General features: G+C 42.2%; 1 protein-coding gene across 2 annotated transcripts in view; it reads right to left on the reverse strand.

Annotated features, from left to right (window-relative positions):
* Positions 1–18,075, reverse strand: part of srgap3 (SLIT-ROBO Rho GTPase activating protein 3) — a 232,432-nt gene that overhangs the window by 134,853 nt on the left and 79,504 nt on the right. For both annotated transcript variants that reach the window (XM_061932646.2, XM_061932645.2), the window contains exon 2: positions 14,648–14,843. In XM_061932646.2, the coding sequence (XP_061788630.2) occupies positions 14,648–14,843 (196 nt within the window). The remainder of the gene's footprint in view (positions 1–14,647; positions 14,844–18,075) is intronic.

Here is an 18,075-nt window from a genome sequence, read left to right on the forward strand (position 1 = left end):
AACTTTTCCTGTTTTGTCAAAAAAATATTTGCTCTATGCAGCACTCATGTTTAGTTTCTATTCTGACTCCATACAAAGTAACAACCGTGAGACAACAAGATGGCTCAACCAAAATCGATAGTTGATACTATTACATGATTGGCTGTTAGCGTGTCACTCCCACTGATCACTGATCACTTCCCATGTTGTCCGGTTACCAAAGAGCAAGCTATTGGTTCATGAAACCAACTTTACATACGACATAAAAGGAAAAAAAAATTAAATCAAACACATTTTTCTATTGATATAATCGCGATATAAATTGATATATTTTTTGCCCAGCCCTGACCAGAGGAAGTGGAATGGAAAATAAGAGTGCTGAACAGGAAATAACACATAAATCAAGGAACTAATTAATGTCATGTGTGATCATGACAGTGGGAGAAACAAAAAGTGAGCAAAATACACAAACATCTACATATGCCCATTAACTATTCATTGGTCACTTCTTTTTGTGTTTTTTAAGTCACAAACAAGATTACAGAAACTTTTAGATGGGGCTCTTTGTTGAAAAGAGCAATAGGTCCTTTCATATAAGTCTCCAGAAGGGTCCAATAACATCCAAATAACGGCGCTAGATTTTGGGGTGGTAGGTTTTTTAAAAAAAAAGACCATCTGGAGTGGTCTGATTACTCGCTAAATATATTATAAGGTCACTCAGTTGGCAATGCTGATCCCTCCTAATATGCCTTCTTATTCTTTGGCAGACCCTGTGTGGATAAGGTGTGTTAAAGGGGAACTGCACTTTTCTTTTTAAATTGTTGCCTATCATTCACAATCCCTATGTAAAACCGGAACACATATGTTTTTCTTTTTTCTTTTTTTTTTAATCGTAATACACGACACGTACGAGGGGGCTTCCATTGCGCCTGTAAAGCCCTCTAAAAAACGTCCAAAAGCCGCCTACAATGCTCCATTTACATGTGGTGACCTGAATATCAACCAAGTATTAGTGATATTGGTATATGCGCTAACAGAGACAAACTACTTTTAGTGGTGCCGTGATCACAGAGGGCTAGCGTATGCTGCTATATTGACATACTGAGACGGTGAGCTGCTGCATCACCTCTGAGTTGGTGAAAGTTAATTGTAGATTATAGCGAATGACTCAAACCTGAAAAACAGAAGGTTGTCGCCATAAACCGAGAAGTTGGTCAACTTTGACATTCAAATTAGACACAAAGACGCTCGTTTGTGGCACTTTTTAAGCCTTTGTGAGGATTATGATTAATTCTTCATCTAAACGGGAAGATATGAACATCCCATCAGTCGGCATCCCAGTAAGAGCAGACACTGTGCAGTGATTGTTTTATCATGTTCGTAGTTTGTTTTTCTTGTTTAACACTTAGCAATGGTGCTACTTGCTGGATCTGCTTATCAGTCAGCTTCTAAAACTTGTAGCTCATCCTCTGTATATTCAGGCTCAAAAATATAGGGTTCTGGATCATCATTTGTCCCGAAATAGTCGTCGTTGTCTCTCATGAAGACTGCCGTGATTAGGAGTAATTGTTTTTGCTGAAGGAAATAGTAAACGTTGCGATGCGTCTGTGAATTTAATACGCCAGCGTATGCTCTGCTTAGGCTGTTGCCTCTGCGACACGACTTCGGATAAGCGGAAGAAGGTGGATGGATGGGCGGACGGACTTATGGTATGCTTAAAATAACCAAAATACGTAAATTTAAAATGTTATTGTGAATGTGCCTTTTACTACATTGTATATATACTGTACTTACAGTGTGTCTATGAAAACGCTCATTGAGGGTTTTGGATGTTTTTAAAGCACGTTATAGGCGAAATAGAGCAAATCCCATTACCTACATTGTTAGCTGACTTTTGCTAGTGTTTATTTACGAGTTAGAATACACAAAAAAAATGTGTGCTTGTCTCACATTAGAATTGTGGTGCAGTTCCCCTTTAAGACGCAGAGTTATGATGCTATCGACTGTACCCAGTTGTAAGTAGCTACTGTACATTGACAGTTCCATTATGGGTTTATGGGCATGGGTGAACAGAAGGTGGCGTCAAATCTATTTGTGGTGCTATGAGGAACACTGGTACTGTATATTAACCTACACTGGAGTGTTTTCAATATCTAGACTCTAGAACATATACAATGTGTCAATGTGGTCCCCGCAGCTTTTACTGTTCTGTATGCAGCCCTAAGTGAAAAAAGGTTAAACAGCCCCGGGTTAGGTTATACTCGTTAATTGCCCCTAGAGAATTTTGGAAAAATGCAATACTATATAAGAGCATGTCTCTGAGGATCATTTTCTTCACATTTCAACGTGGATAAGATCACGTGGACCCCGACTTAAACAAGTTGAAAAACGTATTCGGGTGTTACCATTTAGTGGTCAATTGTACGGAATATGTACTGAACTGTGCAATCTACTAATACAAGTTTCAATCAATCAATCAATCAAACATGTACTGTGCAAAGGGTAAGTCAGCCAGGTTGCAGCAGCAGCAAAAGTTGTGTGGGCTCACCGGAGAGTCTTAAAACTCCAGAATGTAACCTGCTGCAACAGCTGGATTAAATTACAAAGTCAAATCCCTACACACACACGCACGCACGCACGCACGCACGCACGCGCGCGCCCACACACACACACACACACACACACACACACACACACACGCACACACACACACACACACACGCACGCACGCACACACGCACCCACGCACACACGCACACACACACACTTTTCAGAGTGCCAAGAAGGCCAAACTATTAAATTAATGTAGAAAAAAAACAATATTCTTGTGTCCATTAAATCACATGTCACCCATTCCGTTTTAATGTGCAAAACATAGCAAAAGTAATTTAGTTTTATGGCAAATTAAGCATATGGAATACATTGCAAATGCTGCAAAGACTACGAGCAATTGGATGGAAAATTTACAAAAAATCAGGAGGAGTGTTTTTATTAATCACCTGATCAATAAAATGCGTAAAAAAAGTAATGTAGTCTAAACTAACAAAACGTATAACAAAACAAGGTCCCATATTACGCAAACGTGGCTTTATAATGATGTTCTAGCAGTAATATGTGTCCCTAGAGCAGGGGTCGGCAACCCAAAACGTTGAAAGAGCCACGTTGGACCAAAATTACAAAAAACTAATCTGTCTGGAGCCGCAAAAGCTGAAAAGCAGCATACAAGTGTTATAATGAAGGCAACACATGATGTAAGTGTCTATATTAGCTATAATAGCCTACTATCATAATGACTGTGTCGCAAGCTGAAGCAAATCTTCGTTGACAGAAATGTTGAAATTTAAAATGTATTCTACATATTTTTACAACATTAGTAACCATTAGTAAATCAGAGGCTACTTGGAAGGTGAGATAACTCCTGGAAATTACTGGCTTTTAATGGCCAAAGGTATAGATGTGTGTGTCCAAGTTAAAGGAAATTGCAGGCTGTCTTCTTTTAATATATTTATTACAATCTTTGACAAGCTAGGTAACGTTTGCTATGGTCTGGAACAACATGGCACACAAACAACTATCTGATATGCAGCCAATATTACATACAGATAATGTGTCATGAGACATGCAAAACTAAATTATATACAAAAAGGATAAAAGTAAAGTAAATTAAATGAGCTCAAATATACCTACAAATGAGGCATAATGATGCAGTATGTACATACAGCTAGCCTAAATAGCCTGATTAGCCCTCCAACAAGCCAATAACATCAACAAAGCAAACCTTTGTGCATTCACACACAGTATAAGACATTTGGTGGACAAAATGAGACAAAGAAGGAGTGGAAGATTTTACATGTAAACAAACTGTTGCGTCACAGTCTACTCTATGGTGGGTTCAAGAACCGCCAATATTAGTAGGACAAAACGATGTTCACCAAATACTCATAGTAAACATATCAAATAGTGTGATTTCTAACAATTGGGAAGGTTTGTGTCATGTGATAAATAAAGTGGATTGGATTGGATGTTTGTCCTCAAACAACAACCATACCAAAAAAAAATATTTTTCCCCCATTTATTTTTTCCATTTTCAATTCCTTTATTAAAAATGCTCCAGGGAGCCACTAGGGCGGCGCTAAAGAGCCGCATGCGGCTTGAGAGCCGCGGATTGCTGTCCCCCGCCCTACAGCCTTGCTTGTTTGCTGCACTTCCGTGGGAAAGAAGCACCCAAATGCTTGCCCTTTAAGTTGCATCTTTTAGTAACATCACAAATGGAAAAAAAATCCTTCCATTTGGACATGATACCGCCACTAACCTGACCGAGCTAGAAAAAAAGGCTTTGCTCCACTTCTTAAAAGAACTGGAGTTATTCCAACTATCCGTCAGTCAGCTACAAACATTACAAGCTTTAAGTTTGATCATGTTGTTTTTGTCAGCGTATAGGCTAACCTAGTACGATGTTGCTGTTAAAATGTGATTACAAGGTTAGCACATACAGTAAAGCTACGCTGCAGTGGACGGTCGTCCCTTGCTACATCACGCTTCAAATGTCATGGCTTCACTATAAAAAAAAGTTGTAACTTTTTTTGAAGCATATTTTACATGTGTGTTGAATTAAATTGCATTCATGTATCATATGTATTGAAGTCCAGTATTAGCTCGCATCGGAATTTGAGTGTAAAATCGATTAGTAAACATCAATAATCGATGTATTTATTCTAAATAAAGTAATGCAGACCGTTCTAAAATTTGGCTGACTGCAGGGAGCCACCTCACAGAGAGATCAGACCAGCACCTTTTCTATAGGGCTCTTATATCCAGTTGTGCACACATTTCCATGGATTTAATAAATGTGGGAATTAATTTCTTATTACAAATGCACTGTTTTTTTAAGTTGGAGGTGATAAGTGAATATTTAGTGAAACGGAAAGAAATTGCATCAATATACATACAAACCCCAAAACAAGTGAAGTTGGCACGTTGTGTAATTCGTAAATAAAAACAGAATACAATGATTTGCAAATCCTTTTCAACTTATATTCAATTGAATAGACTGCAAAGACAAGATATTTAATGTTCGAACTGAGAAACTGATTTTTTTTTTTTGCAAATAATCATTAACTTAGAATTTAATGGCAGCAACACATTGCAAAAAAGTTGGAACAGGGGTATTTTTACGACTGTGTTACATGGCCTTTCCTTTTAACAACACTTCGTAAACGTTTGGAAACTGAGGAGACCAATTTTTGAAGCTTTTCAGGTGGAATTATTTCCCATTCTTGCTTGATGTACAGCTCAAGTTGTTCAACAGGGTCTGGACTACAGGCAGGCCAGTCTAGTACCCACGCTCTTTTACTATGAAGCCACGCTGTTATAACACATTGCTTGGCATTGTCTTTCTGAAATAAGCAGGGGCGTCCATGATAACGTTGCTGAGATGGCAACATATGTTGCCCCAAAACCTGTATGTACCTTTTAGCATTAATAGTGCCTTCACAGATGTGTAAGTTACCCATGCCTTTGGCACTAATGCACCCCCATACCATCACAGATGCTGGCTTTTGAACTTTGCGCTTATAACAATCCGGATGGTTCTTTTCCTCTTTGGTCCGGAGGACACAACGTCCACAGTTTCCAAAAACAATTTGAAATGTGGACTTGTCAGACCACAGAACACTTTTACACTTTGCATCAGTCCATCTTGGATGAGCTTGGGCCCAGCGAAGCCGGCAGCGTTTCTGGGTGTTGTTGATAAATGGCTTTGGTTTTGCATAGCAGAGTTGTAACTTGCACTTACAGATGTAGTGACGAACTGTAGTTTTCTGAAGTGTTCCTGAGCCCATGTGGTGATATCCCTTACACACTGATATCGCTTTTTGATGCAGTACCACCGCTTACGTGCAATGATTTCTCCTGATTCTCTGAACCTTTTTGTCATGATCGTTACCCGGATCATGGCATGATTTATGTTGGTTATGTTTCTGGTTTTAGTCTGTTTCCTGGTTGCACCCTCTTTTCCTGTTTATTCTTGGTTTCCATGGGCACTGATTCTCCTCACCTGTCTTAGTTTTGCAATTAGTGTTTCCACCAGGTGTTTTGGCTAATCACTCCCCTTTATAGTTTCCTGTCACCCAGCAGTAAGTGCTGGGTCAATGTTTGCAATAGGCAACATTTACGTCCTCCTGTTTTTGCTCCACGCTCTTTATATTATTCTGCCGACCAGAATCCCGGTTTTTTCACCCTTGGTGACATTTTGATTTTTATTTAGCTCCACGCTTGCTAGCGTCCTCAGTTTTTGTATTTTTGTCCTGTATTTTATTTATTAAATATACTTAAATCTTACCTGCACTCCACTCCTGCTTGTCTCCTGCCTTGGAAGGAACACGACAACCACAACCATGCGTCCAAGTCGTAACAGATTGACCCAGCCAGACGAAGTGTTCCTGTCCAACAAAGACAAGCAAGACATCCTCCTGGAACTCCAAGCGGACACCCAGCCGTGGCAACACGAGGACGAAGCCGAGCTGTCCGAAGAAGACCTTCCGGCCGACGCCATGGTAGCATGGGAGCAGCTAATGGCTAAGTTCACGGAAGCAGAGACCCGTTTCCTCCCCCACTCTCAAGCCACCCAGACGTCGTCCACCCCACCCGGTACGCGAAGGCTCGGGCAGCGGGGCAGCTCAGAGCAGGCGCAGAAGGGGTACCAGATGGACACTTTGCCCTCAACAATGTCTGCCAGGCTCTTCCCGTGCGGCTTCTCCTCCCCTCAGTCACCACCTGCTGGCAACTGTCCAGAAAGGCGCCAGCGGCGCAGACTCACAAGGCCAGGTTCCAGGCTTCCTAGAGCCCACCAGCCCGTGCCCTCTGCTCCCGCCGAACAAGCGCTCCCCACACCAGCTCCATCTAGCATCTGGAATCTGCTTCCTGAGGGGGGGGCCAGTGCTGGTAGCGTGTCAGCGGGACAAGCAGACCTCATTCCACTGAGGATGCTGCCTGCCTCTCCTCCAGCGGGGGCGCTGTCTGCTTCGGTCCTACTTCCTGCCCCAGTGCCACAAAGCAAGTTGGACCCGCCAGAGAAGTACAGTCCGGCTTGGGTGGATGAGTGGTACCGCAAGGTACTTATTGAACTGCAACTGGAGGAACAATCCCAATCAGCAGAGAACACTCCGCCCACTCCTCTGGCTCCTCCCACGCCGACAGCCCGAACGCCTGCCACTCTGACGCCACCATCAACCCTGGTGGTCCTGCAAACGCCATCCTCTCCACCTCCTGCTCCAGCGCTGCAAAGCACAAGAGACCCCGCAGAGACCGATCCAGTAAAAAGGGCATTGCACCAACAGTCCAAACAACTTGGACAACAGGAGGAACAGTTTGGCGTTCTTGGGGCTTGCGTCAACGCCATGGCGGAGCACCAAGATGCCCGCCTTGATGCATTGGAGAAACAGATGGGAAGTATACTCTCCGCACTGCAGGTGATGATTCCCCCTACGGCCAACCCAGCAGTCCAGCTGAGACATCCACCACCCACAGAGACTCCGTTGCCTGATTCGTCCTTGGCTCCGCCCACGCCGACAGACGAGCCGCCTGCTCCGCCTCTGGCTCCGCCCACGCCGACAGACGAGCCGCCTGCTCCGCCTCTGGCTGCGCCCACGCCGACAGACGAGCCGCCTGCTCCGCCTCTGGCTCCGCCCACGCCGACGGCGCCTCCTGCTTCCATGGCGACGGCGCCTCCTGCTTCCATGGCGACGACGCCTCCTGCTTCCATGGCGACGACGCCTCCTGCTTCCATGGCGACGACGCTTCCTGCTTCCACGGCGACGACGCTTCCTGCTTCCACGGCGACGACGCTTCCTGCTTCCACGGCGACGACGATTCCTGCTTCCACGGCGACGACGCCTCCTGTTTCCACGGCGACGACACTTCCTGTTTCCACGGCGACGACGCTTCCTGTTTCCACGGCGACGACGCTTCCTGTTTCCACGGCGACGACGCTTCCTGTTTCCACGGCGACGACGCTTCCTGTTTCCACGGCGACGACGCTTCCTGTTACCACGGCGACGACGCCTCCCGCGCCTGCCTCGCCTACGACGTACCCACCTCGTGTCCAGCGGGCCGCAGCACGGCGCCGCCCACCTCCTCGTGTCCGGCGGGCTGCACCTCGGCGCCGCCCACCTCCTCTTGTCCGGCGGGCCGCACCTCGGCACCGCCCACCTCCTCTTGTCCGGCGGGCCGCACCTCGGCGCCGCCCACCTCCTCTTGTCCGGCGGGCCGCACCTCGGCACCGCCCACCTCCTCTTGTCCGGCGGGCCGCACCTCGGCACCGCCCACCTCCTCTTGTCCGGCGGGCCGCACCTCGGCGCCGCCCACCTCCTCTTGTCCGGCGGGCTGCACCTCGGCGCCGCCCACCTCCTCTTGTCCGGCGGGCCGCGCCTCGGCGCCGCCCACCTCCTCTTGTCCGGCGGGCCGCACCACGGCGCCGCCCACCTTGTCGTTTCTGGACTTTTCATGGACGCTTTTGGCGCCAACAGCAGCGACGCCCCAGACTTTGGTACAGGACTCAAAGACTGCTGAGGTTCTGGCGCCAGTCTCGTCCGCCTCCTCAACGGCCACAGACATGGCCGTTCCGAGGTCGCCCGCCTCGACGATTGCGGCGACAATCCACCCGCCGCCGCCACCTGACTTGTCCCCGGTGGCTTCGGGGACACATGGCCTGGCGGCCCACCACCAAGTCCTCCCTCCACCCTCCCGTGACTTTTGACTTTCTGGGGGTTTTTTTTGTTGGGGAGGGGTTTTCTAGTTTGGGACGTCTGGGATCCGTCCCTTAAGGGGGGGGTTATGTCATGATCGTTACCCGGATCATGGCATGATTTATGTTGGTTATGTTTCTGGTTTTAGTCTGTTTCCTGGTTGCACCCTCTTTTCCTGTTTATTCTTGGTTTCCATGGGCACTGATTCTCCTCACCTGTCTTAGTTTTGCAATTAGTGTTTCCACCAGGTGTTTTGGCTAATCACTCCCCTTTATAGTTTCCTGTCACCCAGCAGTAAGTGCTGGGTCAATGTTTGCAATAGGCAACATTTACGTCCTCCTGTTTTTGCTCCACGCTCTTTATATTATTCTGCCGACCAGAATCCCGTTTTTTTCACCCTTGGTGACATTTTGATTTTTATTTAGCTCCACGCTTGCTAGCGTCCTCAGTTTTTGTATTTTTGTCCTGTCTTTTATTTATTAAATATACTTAAATCTTACCTGCACTACACTCCTGCTTGTCTCCTGCCTTGGAAGGAACACGACAACCACAACCATGCGTCCAACTCGTAACACCTTTTGATGATATTATGGACCTTAGATGGTGAAATCCCTACATTCCTTGCAATAGCTCGTTGAGAAATGTTGTTTTTAAACTGTTCGACAATTTGTTCACACATGTGTTCACAAAGTGGTGACCCTTCCCTCATCCTTGTTTCATGGAAGCTGCTTTTATACCCAATCATGGCACCAACTTGTTCCAAATTAGCTTGTTCACCTGTGGGATGTTCCAAACAAGTGTTTGATGAGCATCCTTCAACTTTCTCAGTCTTGTTTGCCACTTGTTGCAGGCTTTAAATTCCAAATGAGCTAATACTTGCCAAAAATAACAAAGTTTTGCAGTTCGAACGTTTAGTATCTTGTCTTTGCAGTCTATTCAGTTGAAAAGGATTTGCAAATCATTGTATTTTGTTTTTATTTACGATTTATGCAACGTACAAACTGCACTGGTTTTGGGGTTTGTACTATATAAACAAAACAACAGCCAATCCTGGCATTAGTGTATCTTCACCGCTACAATCTCAAGTTGACCCATTTTTGGCAGATATACTTTTGGATGGACTTCATCTTCAACTCCTGCCTCGTCAATAACACATCCCCATATCGGTGAGACTTAGATGCCAACAATGTCGAACAACAACAGCTACACGTAGCATCGGCGACTAACAGCAGCTGTCTGGCCAAAGTGGAGATGAACTCTTATAAAGCACTTCATTTTCAACATCAATAAAACAGCTTAGCAATGATCGATGTAGAATGACAACGCAGACACGCAATGCTAACACGGAATGCGAACATCACAGCTAATTGTCGTACTGTAGCTGCGACTGTTGACCAAGTTTTTGCAGAACTACTTACGCTAATTGTTTCAGCACATTGAAGCCCAGTTCAAGTTTAGAGGAATTACCCAGGATATGACAAAGTTTTTCCACGTCATGGCCGTGTTGTAGTGGCCGGGTGACGACCATAGCAAGGACGCCTGGAGTATCCGGGACACCGGTAATCAACAGTAGATTGAACTCAAGGCTACCATATTGGGTGAAAGGAGCGTAACAGCACTATATGGTAGTTATTTCATGTTTAGAGGGCTCTAAAAAAGATCCCAAACACTTATTTTATGCCCTAACAATCACTATTTTTGATTTATTATTGATAATCCTACTTTGCAGAAATGTGTTTATCGCAGTCAGGCCTGGAACTATTGTAGAAAGAACTGTAAGGCTAACAAGAAGCACATTTAAGTGGTCTAAATTCCAGCAGTTTTGCTCTAATCAAATGACATGTTGGCGCTGGTTGGTGTTAAAATATGCTGTCAGATCTCAACTGGGTTACTGCTTGGGTTTTCAGAGAGACACACACACGACGTGCCCCGAGGTGCTTAATTTTTGGGAGCGGTGGAGTTTGATTTCATGCCCTGCGTGAGTGGTGTGTCAATGTGTTGCTGGTTACTGTGTGCACAAGGAGATAGACACATTTCTAATAGCTGCAACTTCCTTATTCACTGTACTCATTTGCAAATTAATGTTCTGCAATTTGTCGTCCCCAAAGTAAGAACTGAACTGGGCAAGAAAGCATTTAGGTTTTCAGCACCAAAGGCTTGGAATAACCTACAATCGAATATTAAACTTCAAACCCTTGTCACATTGAATGAGTTTAAAGTTTCTGTGAAAGGATTGCAGTCTACCTTGTCTGTATGCACATGTGTCATGTTAGCAAATTTTAATGTTGTAAATGTGATGTTTTATGTGTTGTTTACTGTTTTTTAATGTAACCTTGCTGCTGCCCTCTTGGCCAGGTCTCCCTTGGAAAAGAGATCCTTGATCTCAATGGGATTTTTACCTGGTTAAATAAAGGCTAAATAAAAAATTTGAAAAAAGGCTTTATTCAACAAAGTGTTATGTTCAATAATGCACTCACTTCAATGCATTATAATCAAAAGTCGGACCTTTGACGCCATTATCTTCATTTTTTAGACGGTGGACAAGATGAAAAATAAAACTGTACAGGTAGTCCTTGAGTTGCACCGTTTTTGAGATTTTCCCATGGAGACACTCCTTTACTGCATATTCATGTTATTACGCTCTAACCTGTGGCGTTTTGCTATGTTTTCAAACATGCAGCAGACATCTGTGTACCATGTTTAATGGGCATTTTTTATTCTACAAGCAGTCCTACACTGACATCTACAACAGAAACACGCTGAAGGTGCATGCATGGAAGACGCTAGTAATAACTGCGAACATGCCCTGGAATCCAGTTGCAAGAAAATGCATATCGCTGTAAGTTTTTTTGATAAAAGAGATATGTTGAAAATATTTATCATCTATGCGAAAATATGAATGTCATTAACAAAACACGAGCAGACACCAAAACACAACAATTGATTTTGTTCTAAGCAGCTATACAGTTATAAAATGATATTTCTGAAAAGACGATATGTTTAATATTTCTATTTTTGACAGTCCATTTATGTTGACAAGCATACGTACGACTGGTATGCAGCGCAATCACCTCCGAGCGGCGTAGCTCGGTTGGTAGAGCAGCCGTGCCACCAACTTGAGGGTTCCAGGTTAGATCCCCACTATCACCAATCGGGTCACTGTGTTGTGTCCTTGCAAGATACTTTACCCACCTGCTCCCAGTGCCACCCACACTGGTTTAAACATAACTTAGATCAGTGGTTCTCAACCTTTTTTCAGTGATGTACTCCCTGTGAACATTTTTTTAATTCAAGTACCCCCTAATCAGAGCAAAGCATTTTTGGTTGAAAAAAAGAGATAAAGAAGTAAAATACAGCACTATGTCAACAGTTTCTGATTTATTAAATTGTATAACAGTGCAACATATTGCTCATTTGTTGTGGTCTTTCTTGAACTATTTGGAAAAAAAGATATAAAAATAACTAAAAACTTGTTGAAAAATAAACAAGTGATTCAATTATAAATAAAGATTTCTACACATAGAAGTAATCATCAACTTAAAGTGCCCTCTTTGGGGATTGTAATAGAGATCCATCTAGATTCATGAACTTAATTCTAAACATTTATTCACAAAAAACAAAATCTTTAACATCAATATTTATAGAACATGTCCACAAAAAATCTAGCTCTCAACACTGAATATTGCATTGTTGCATTTCTTTTCACAGTTCTTTTTGACAGACATTTAAAAAAAATCTCACGTACCCCTTGTCATACCTTCAAGTACCCCCAGGGGTACGCGTACCCCCATTTGAGAACCACTGACTTAGATAATGGGTTTCACTATGTAAAGTGCTTTCAGTCACTGGAGAAAAGCGCTATATAAATATAATTTGCTTGCTTCGCTGCTTTCTCAAAGCTATTTCTGCACAGGTTTGCACGCACTTTTCAGACTTTCTATATAGAGATGCAAAACAGCTCCGGTAGAACACTTTTAGTCTTGATAAATCACACTGCGTGTGCTAAATACTTGAATAAGCATCTTTTCCTCCCAGTATTGTAGGCAACTAATAAGCGGCATATATTCTCCATTTTCATGAAGACAGACACTCTAAATAGATTACAGTCCTTATTTTACCCACTTAAGAGCCGCAATCCTATGCTCACAGGTAGGGATGATGTTTGATAAGAAATTATAGAGTTCGAGCCTATTATTGAATTCTCTTATCGAACTGATTTCTTATTGATTCTCTTACCAGATAGGTAGGTGGAAAAAAAACACACAATATTTGGTTTAACAAATCACTTCACATCTGATTTATTGTGCAGAAATGTGGGGAAATAACTACAAATGTGCGCTACATTCGTTTACAGTGTTACAAAAAAGATCAATTAGACTGATACATAATGTTGGATATAGAGAACATACAAACACTTTATTTATTGAGTCAAAAATATTAAAGTTCGATGATTTGGTAATATTGCAAACAGTTGAAATTATGTGGAATTAAATGATGGAATGGATTAAGTGAAGAAGTGAAACATTGTACTGATATGGTCTAGTTTAAGACGTTGTTCAAATGAATAGTGCTTACAAAGTACAAAAAAGAAGAATTATGAGAAACACTTTCAACCTTATTCAAAAAAATATATTCTTCATCTCAGTATATTAATAATGACTGAATTAATTAATTACATACTACAAAACTGTATATACTAATTCACAGATATTTCATTATAAAAAGGTCAGTAAATGATGTATATATTTGTAAACGCTATGAAGTGGGAAAGGGGGAGGATTAAATAAGCTTTACTTCTTCCTACTCCTGTAAAGTGAAATGATATGAAACTGTGATGTATTATACTGTAAGTGTGTTCATGTTCCAAATAAACTAAAGAAATAAAGAAAGCACTAGTGATGCCTAATGATGTCATGATCCGTGGTCGGATCATGTTTTGTTTGGTTATGTTCTGTTAGTTTTGGACTTCCTTAGTTGTTTTGTGCACTTCGGGGGTTTGTTTTAGTCACCATGGTTACTTATGATTTTCACCTGCCTTGTACGCGCACCTGTTGCTCATCAGAGACTTTATTTAGGCCTGCCTTTTCCGGTCACTCGTCGTGGCTTCATTGTTTCTATTTGCAACAGTTATGTTGGCATTCTGGTTTTCGAGCTCATGATTCCTGTGCTAAAGTTACCTTAGCTTCTAGTATTCCTGTGCTAAGTAAGTTTTTGCTTTAGCATCTCGTGCAAACTGCACGCTTTCCTTTTGTTTTGTTCCTGTCTGTTGTAATGTGTATGATTTATGAGAAATAAATCATCTCCTACCTGCACGCTTTTGTCCGGAGCCGTCAGTTTTGCGTCCCGGGAACGAAGCGCAGCACGCTGCACCCCACCGTGACAAATGACTGAGCTACGTGACGTCATTTCTTGTGATGTCTCACGGGGCATTTCTTGTCGGGACGAGATTCGTTCCCAGGGATTCGAATAAAGAACCAACTCTTTTTCCTTACTATAGTGGTCTCGATAACGGGTACCCGTTCTCAAAAAGGGATTCGAGTCCGAGGACTCGGTTCTTTTCTTATCGAACAACCGGGAAAACCGGGTTCGAGCATCATCCCTACTGACAGGTATAGTAGATCAGCTTTGTGTGTGCTATCAAGTTTGCACGTGTTTTAATACACGCAAACCTATAGTAGATCAGGCCCAAAGTCATGACTTAGTGACTGCAGATTTGCTCTGTCCACCCCTCAACGTCTTTAATGAGTAGTGTCCTCGTTACTACGCCCCTGCTCGTCAACCTTTCAAGATTATAATAATAAATACAGCACGTCATAATAGTTTCATATTTTATTTTCTGCACTGTAATCAGAGAAGTCACTGCGGTTCCAATGAGGTGTGAAGGTCACCATGTTCAAACTACACAAGTTGGTTGTTGAACTTACTTGAACTGCTGGTGTTCCCGGGAGCTGCGGATCTTGGAGGAAAACCTCTCGGAGAGTTTGTCTAAACTGCGCGAGTATTCCATTTCGATCTCCGCCTTGCGACGGAAAAACTCCTGCAGGTCCTGCAGCAACTGGATGCGGGATTCTGACTGTTGCTCCAAGCATTTGAACTGCTCCACCAACTGGTTACGGATTTCTGTTGGAGATACCAGCAAACAAACAGAAACAAAGTAGTTCAATGTAGTTGCAAAGCATTTTCGACAAGCATAACTATTTTCTGAACAGTTCCACCACCAACCTTTTATTTTTTCGATTAGGCATCAACAAAATATTGCTGATGATATTTTTAGTTGGAGTATCTCACAGAGAGAAGAGATTTCATCATATCTTCTCAAGGGCTGATACTACAGCTGGGCGATTTGGCTTAAATTTGATATTGCGATATACAAACCCAAATGTAAATATAAACGGAATACAATGATTTGCAAATCATTGTATTCCTAGTGTGTGAATGTTGTCTGTCTATCTGTGGTGGCGACTTGTCCAGGGTGTACCCCGCCTTCCGCCCGATTGTAGCTGAGATAGGCTCCAGCGACCCCGAAGGGAATAAGCGGTAGAAAATGGATGGATGTGTTCCGTTTATATTTACATCTAACACAATTTCCCAACTCATATGGAAACAGGGTTTGTATATTGCAGCCACCTGTGATAACAACATATATTATTTGATATATAAATAATAATAGAACCATTTCAAAATGGGTTGCTAAGGATTCTAATTTACAAAACCCAAAACCAATGACACGTTGTGTAAATCGTAAATAAAAAAAGAATACAATGATTTGCAAATCCTTTTCAACCTATATCCAATTGAATAGACTGCAAATACAAGATACTTAATGTTCAAACTGGTAAACTTTGTTATGTTTTGCAAATTTTAGCTTATTTTGAATTTGATGCCCGCAACATGTTTCAATAAAGCTGGCACAAGTGGCAAAAAAGACTGGGAAAATTGAGGAATGCTCATCAAACACTTATTTGGAACATCCCACAGGTGAACAGGCTAATAGGGAACAGGTGGGTGCCATGATTGGGTATAAAAGCAGCTTCCATGAAATGCTCAGTCATTCACAAACAAGGATGGGGCGAGGGTCACCACTTTGTCAACAAATGCATAAGCAAACAGATCCACTCACCCCCGTTTACATTCAAGAGCTTAGCTGAGCGGTTTTGCTATGCTTTTTTTAATCCTACTCCAGTGTGTAGTGTAGCATGTTTAGCTATTCATTGTCCCTGAGTCCTCCAGTGATACTGGTCCTTAGAACAAACGCAGTTTTTTTTGTCGCCATGGAGGCAAGTATTGGTGATTTAGAAGCTGCACTGTGGGGGGACATTAGCAGCTAGCTCGCGAGCGTGGGCGCTACATTGTGTTGAGGACGCCTTCATTCACTTATGGCTGTAAAATTTGTGGGACACAGCTAGAATGATTTATCAATATGTAGTATCACAATATGACGATAGTATTAAAAGCTCTATCGTCAGCCATATTTAAATAACTTGTATTGTATATCATCTTCGTCTATAATGCGCAACCCAAGGCAGTATTATAGAATGTTAGAAAGTGGATATAATAGGATACTTTGCTACTAAACTTGGATTATACGAGTAGTCAGTGTGCAGCTGGTATAGATTTATTATCCACTGAAAATGACTCATCCAAACAGCCATTATTGTTTAAAAAGCTGAATACTTTATATGATATACAACATTTCCTCAAATAGTGGCCTCTGACAAATGCAATGCCCCATTAATTCCCCAGTTGTCATGTCCACTTAAATGAATGCATTTCAAATACACATAAAAAATAACAGGTACCAATAATATCAGTAATTGCTAAAAAAAACAAAAACAAAAAAGAAGTCTAGTAAAATATATAAATCATACATATGATTAACATTTTATATTAAAGTTATTAGAACCATTATTTTAATACATTTTAAACAATTTTAATAAAAATGTAGTCAAGTCAAGTCAAGTCAACTTTATTTATATAGCACACTTACGACAACTTTTAAATTGAACCAAAGTGCTTTACAGGTTAAAAAAGCATAGAGCAAAAAAAAAAAAAAAAGAACAAACAAAGAACATAAACAATGTATTATAAAATAATGTCACAAATACTGCAGTATTGTACAGATTCCTTTCCAGGATCTGTACAATATTGCAAATTTATACTACATTAGCATATTACAATACATATTAAATTACAGTATACATTATCTCAATTATTGAATTATTCAAGAAAGGATGAATTTAGGGCTATTACATTTTCCCAAATAAATACTCAAATTAATTATCATGTATTATAAATCATTTATAAACACAGTTTAAAAATCACAAAATGTATTACTCATTTTCTTGAACCGTGGGTGGTTACCAGAAAGGCGGCCTGACCTCAAACAGACTCCTGGTACTCTCTGCATTTGAGTAAATAAATGACCCCAGCCACCATGTGAGTTATTATTATTCATTCAGTTCATAAAACATTGGAAAAAAGTGCATGGAAATTCCTTATTATCAGTGTTTAACATAAGAGGGCAGTCACTTAGCTTGTATGTCTAATTGTAAGTATTTTTCAAGGTTATAAAATTCTTCCCGTGCATAATTGAAAAGTATAGAAGAAAAAAAAAACAGTGGAGAAGGAGCCCAGACCAAGCCAGTAAGCGTCTATAGTCCTCACATGTGTGTCAGGAGCTGTAATGAGAAGCGTATGTGCGTGGAGTACAATTTCTCCTCAAGAGGAATCTGACGCTGCAGAGTAGATTGCAGCGCCTTCTGCCACTGGCAAACCCACCAGAGAAACCTGACCCCTCTTTATCCGTCTGTCATCAGCTGCAATATCTCTATCCGTTTCAGCAAGATAGAAATAACTTCTTTTTTTTTTGCAACACAAAGCCTTGAAGGTAAAATGAGCAGTGTTGGGACTAATGCGTTACAAAGCCGTTGGGGCGGCATGGCGTAGTGGGTAGAGCAACCGTGCCAGAAACCTGAGGGTTGCAGGTTCGCTCCCCGCCTCTTACCATTCAAAAATCGCTGCCGTTGTGTCCTTGGGCGGGACACTTCACCCTTTGCCCCCGGTGCCACTCACACCGGTGAATGGAATGATGAATGATAGGTGGTGGTCGGAGGGGCCGTTGGCGCAAATTGCAGCCACGCTTCCGTCAGTCTACCCCAGGGCAGCTGTGGCTATGAAAGTAGCTTACCACCACCAGGTGTGAATGAATGATGGGTTCTACATGTAAAGCGACTTTGGGTACGTAGAAAAGCGCTATATAAATCCCAGGTATTATTATTATTATTATTATTACTGTAACGCCGTTACTATCGGCGGTAACTAGTAATCTAACGCGTTATTTTTTATATTCAGT

Source organism: Nerophis lumbriciformis, linkage group LG38 (assembly GCF_033978685.3).
Source record: "Nerophis lumbriciformis linkage group LG38, RoL_Nlum_v2.1, whole genome shotgun sequence".
In the NCBI taxonomy this organism is placed as follows: domain Eukaryota; kingdom Metazoa; phylum Chordata; class Actinopteri; order Syngnathiformes; family Syngnathidae; genus Nerophis; species Nerophis lumbriciformis.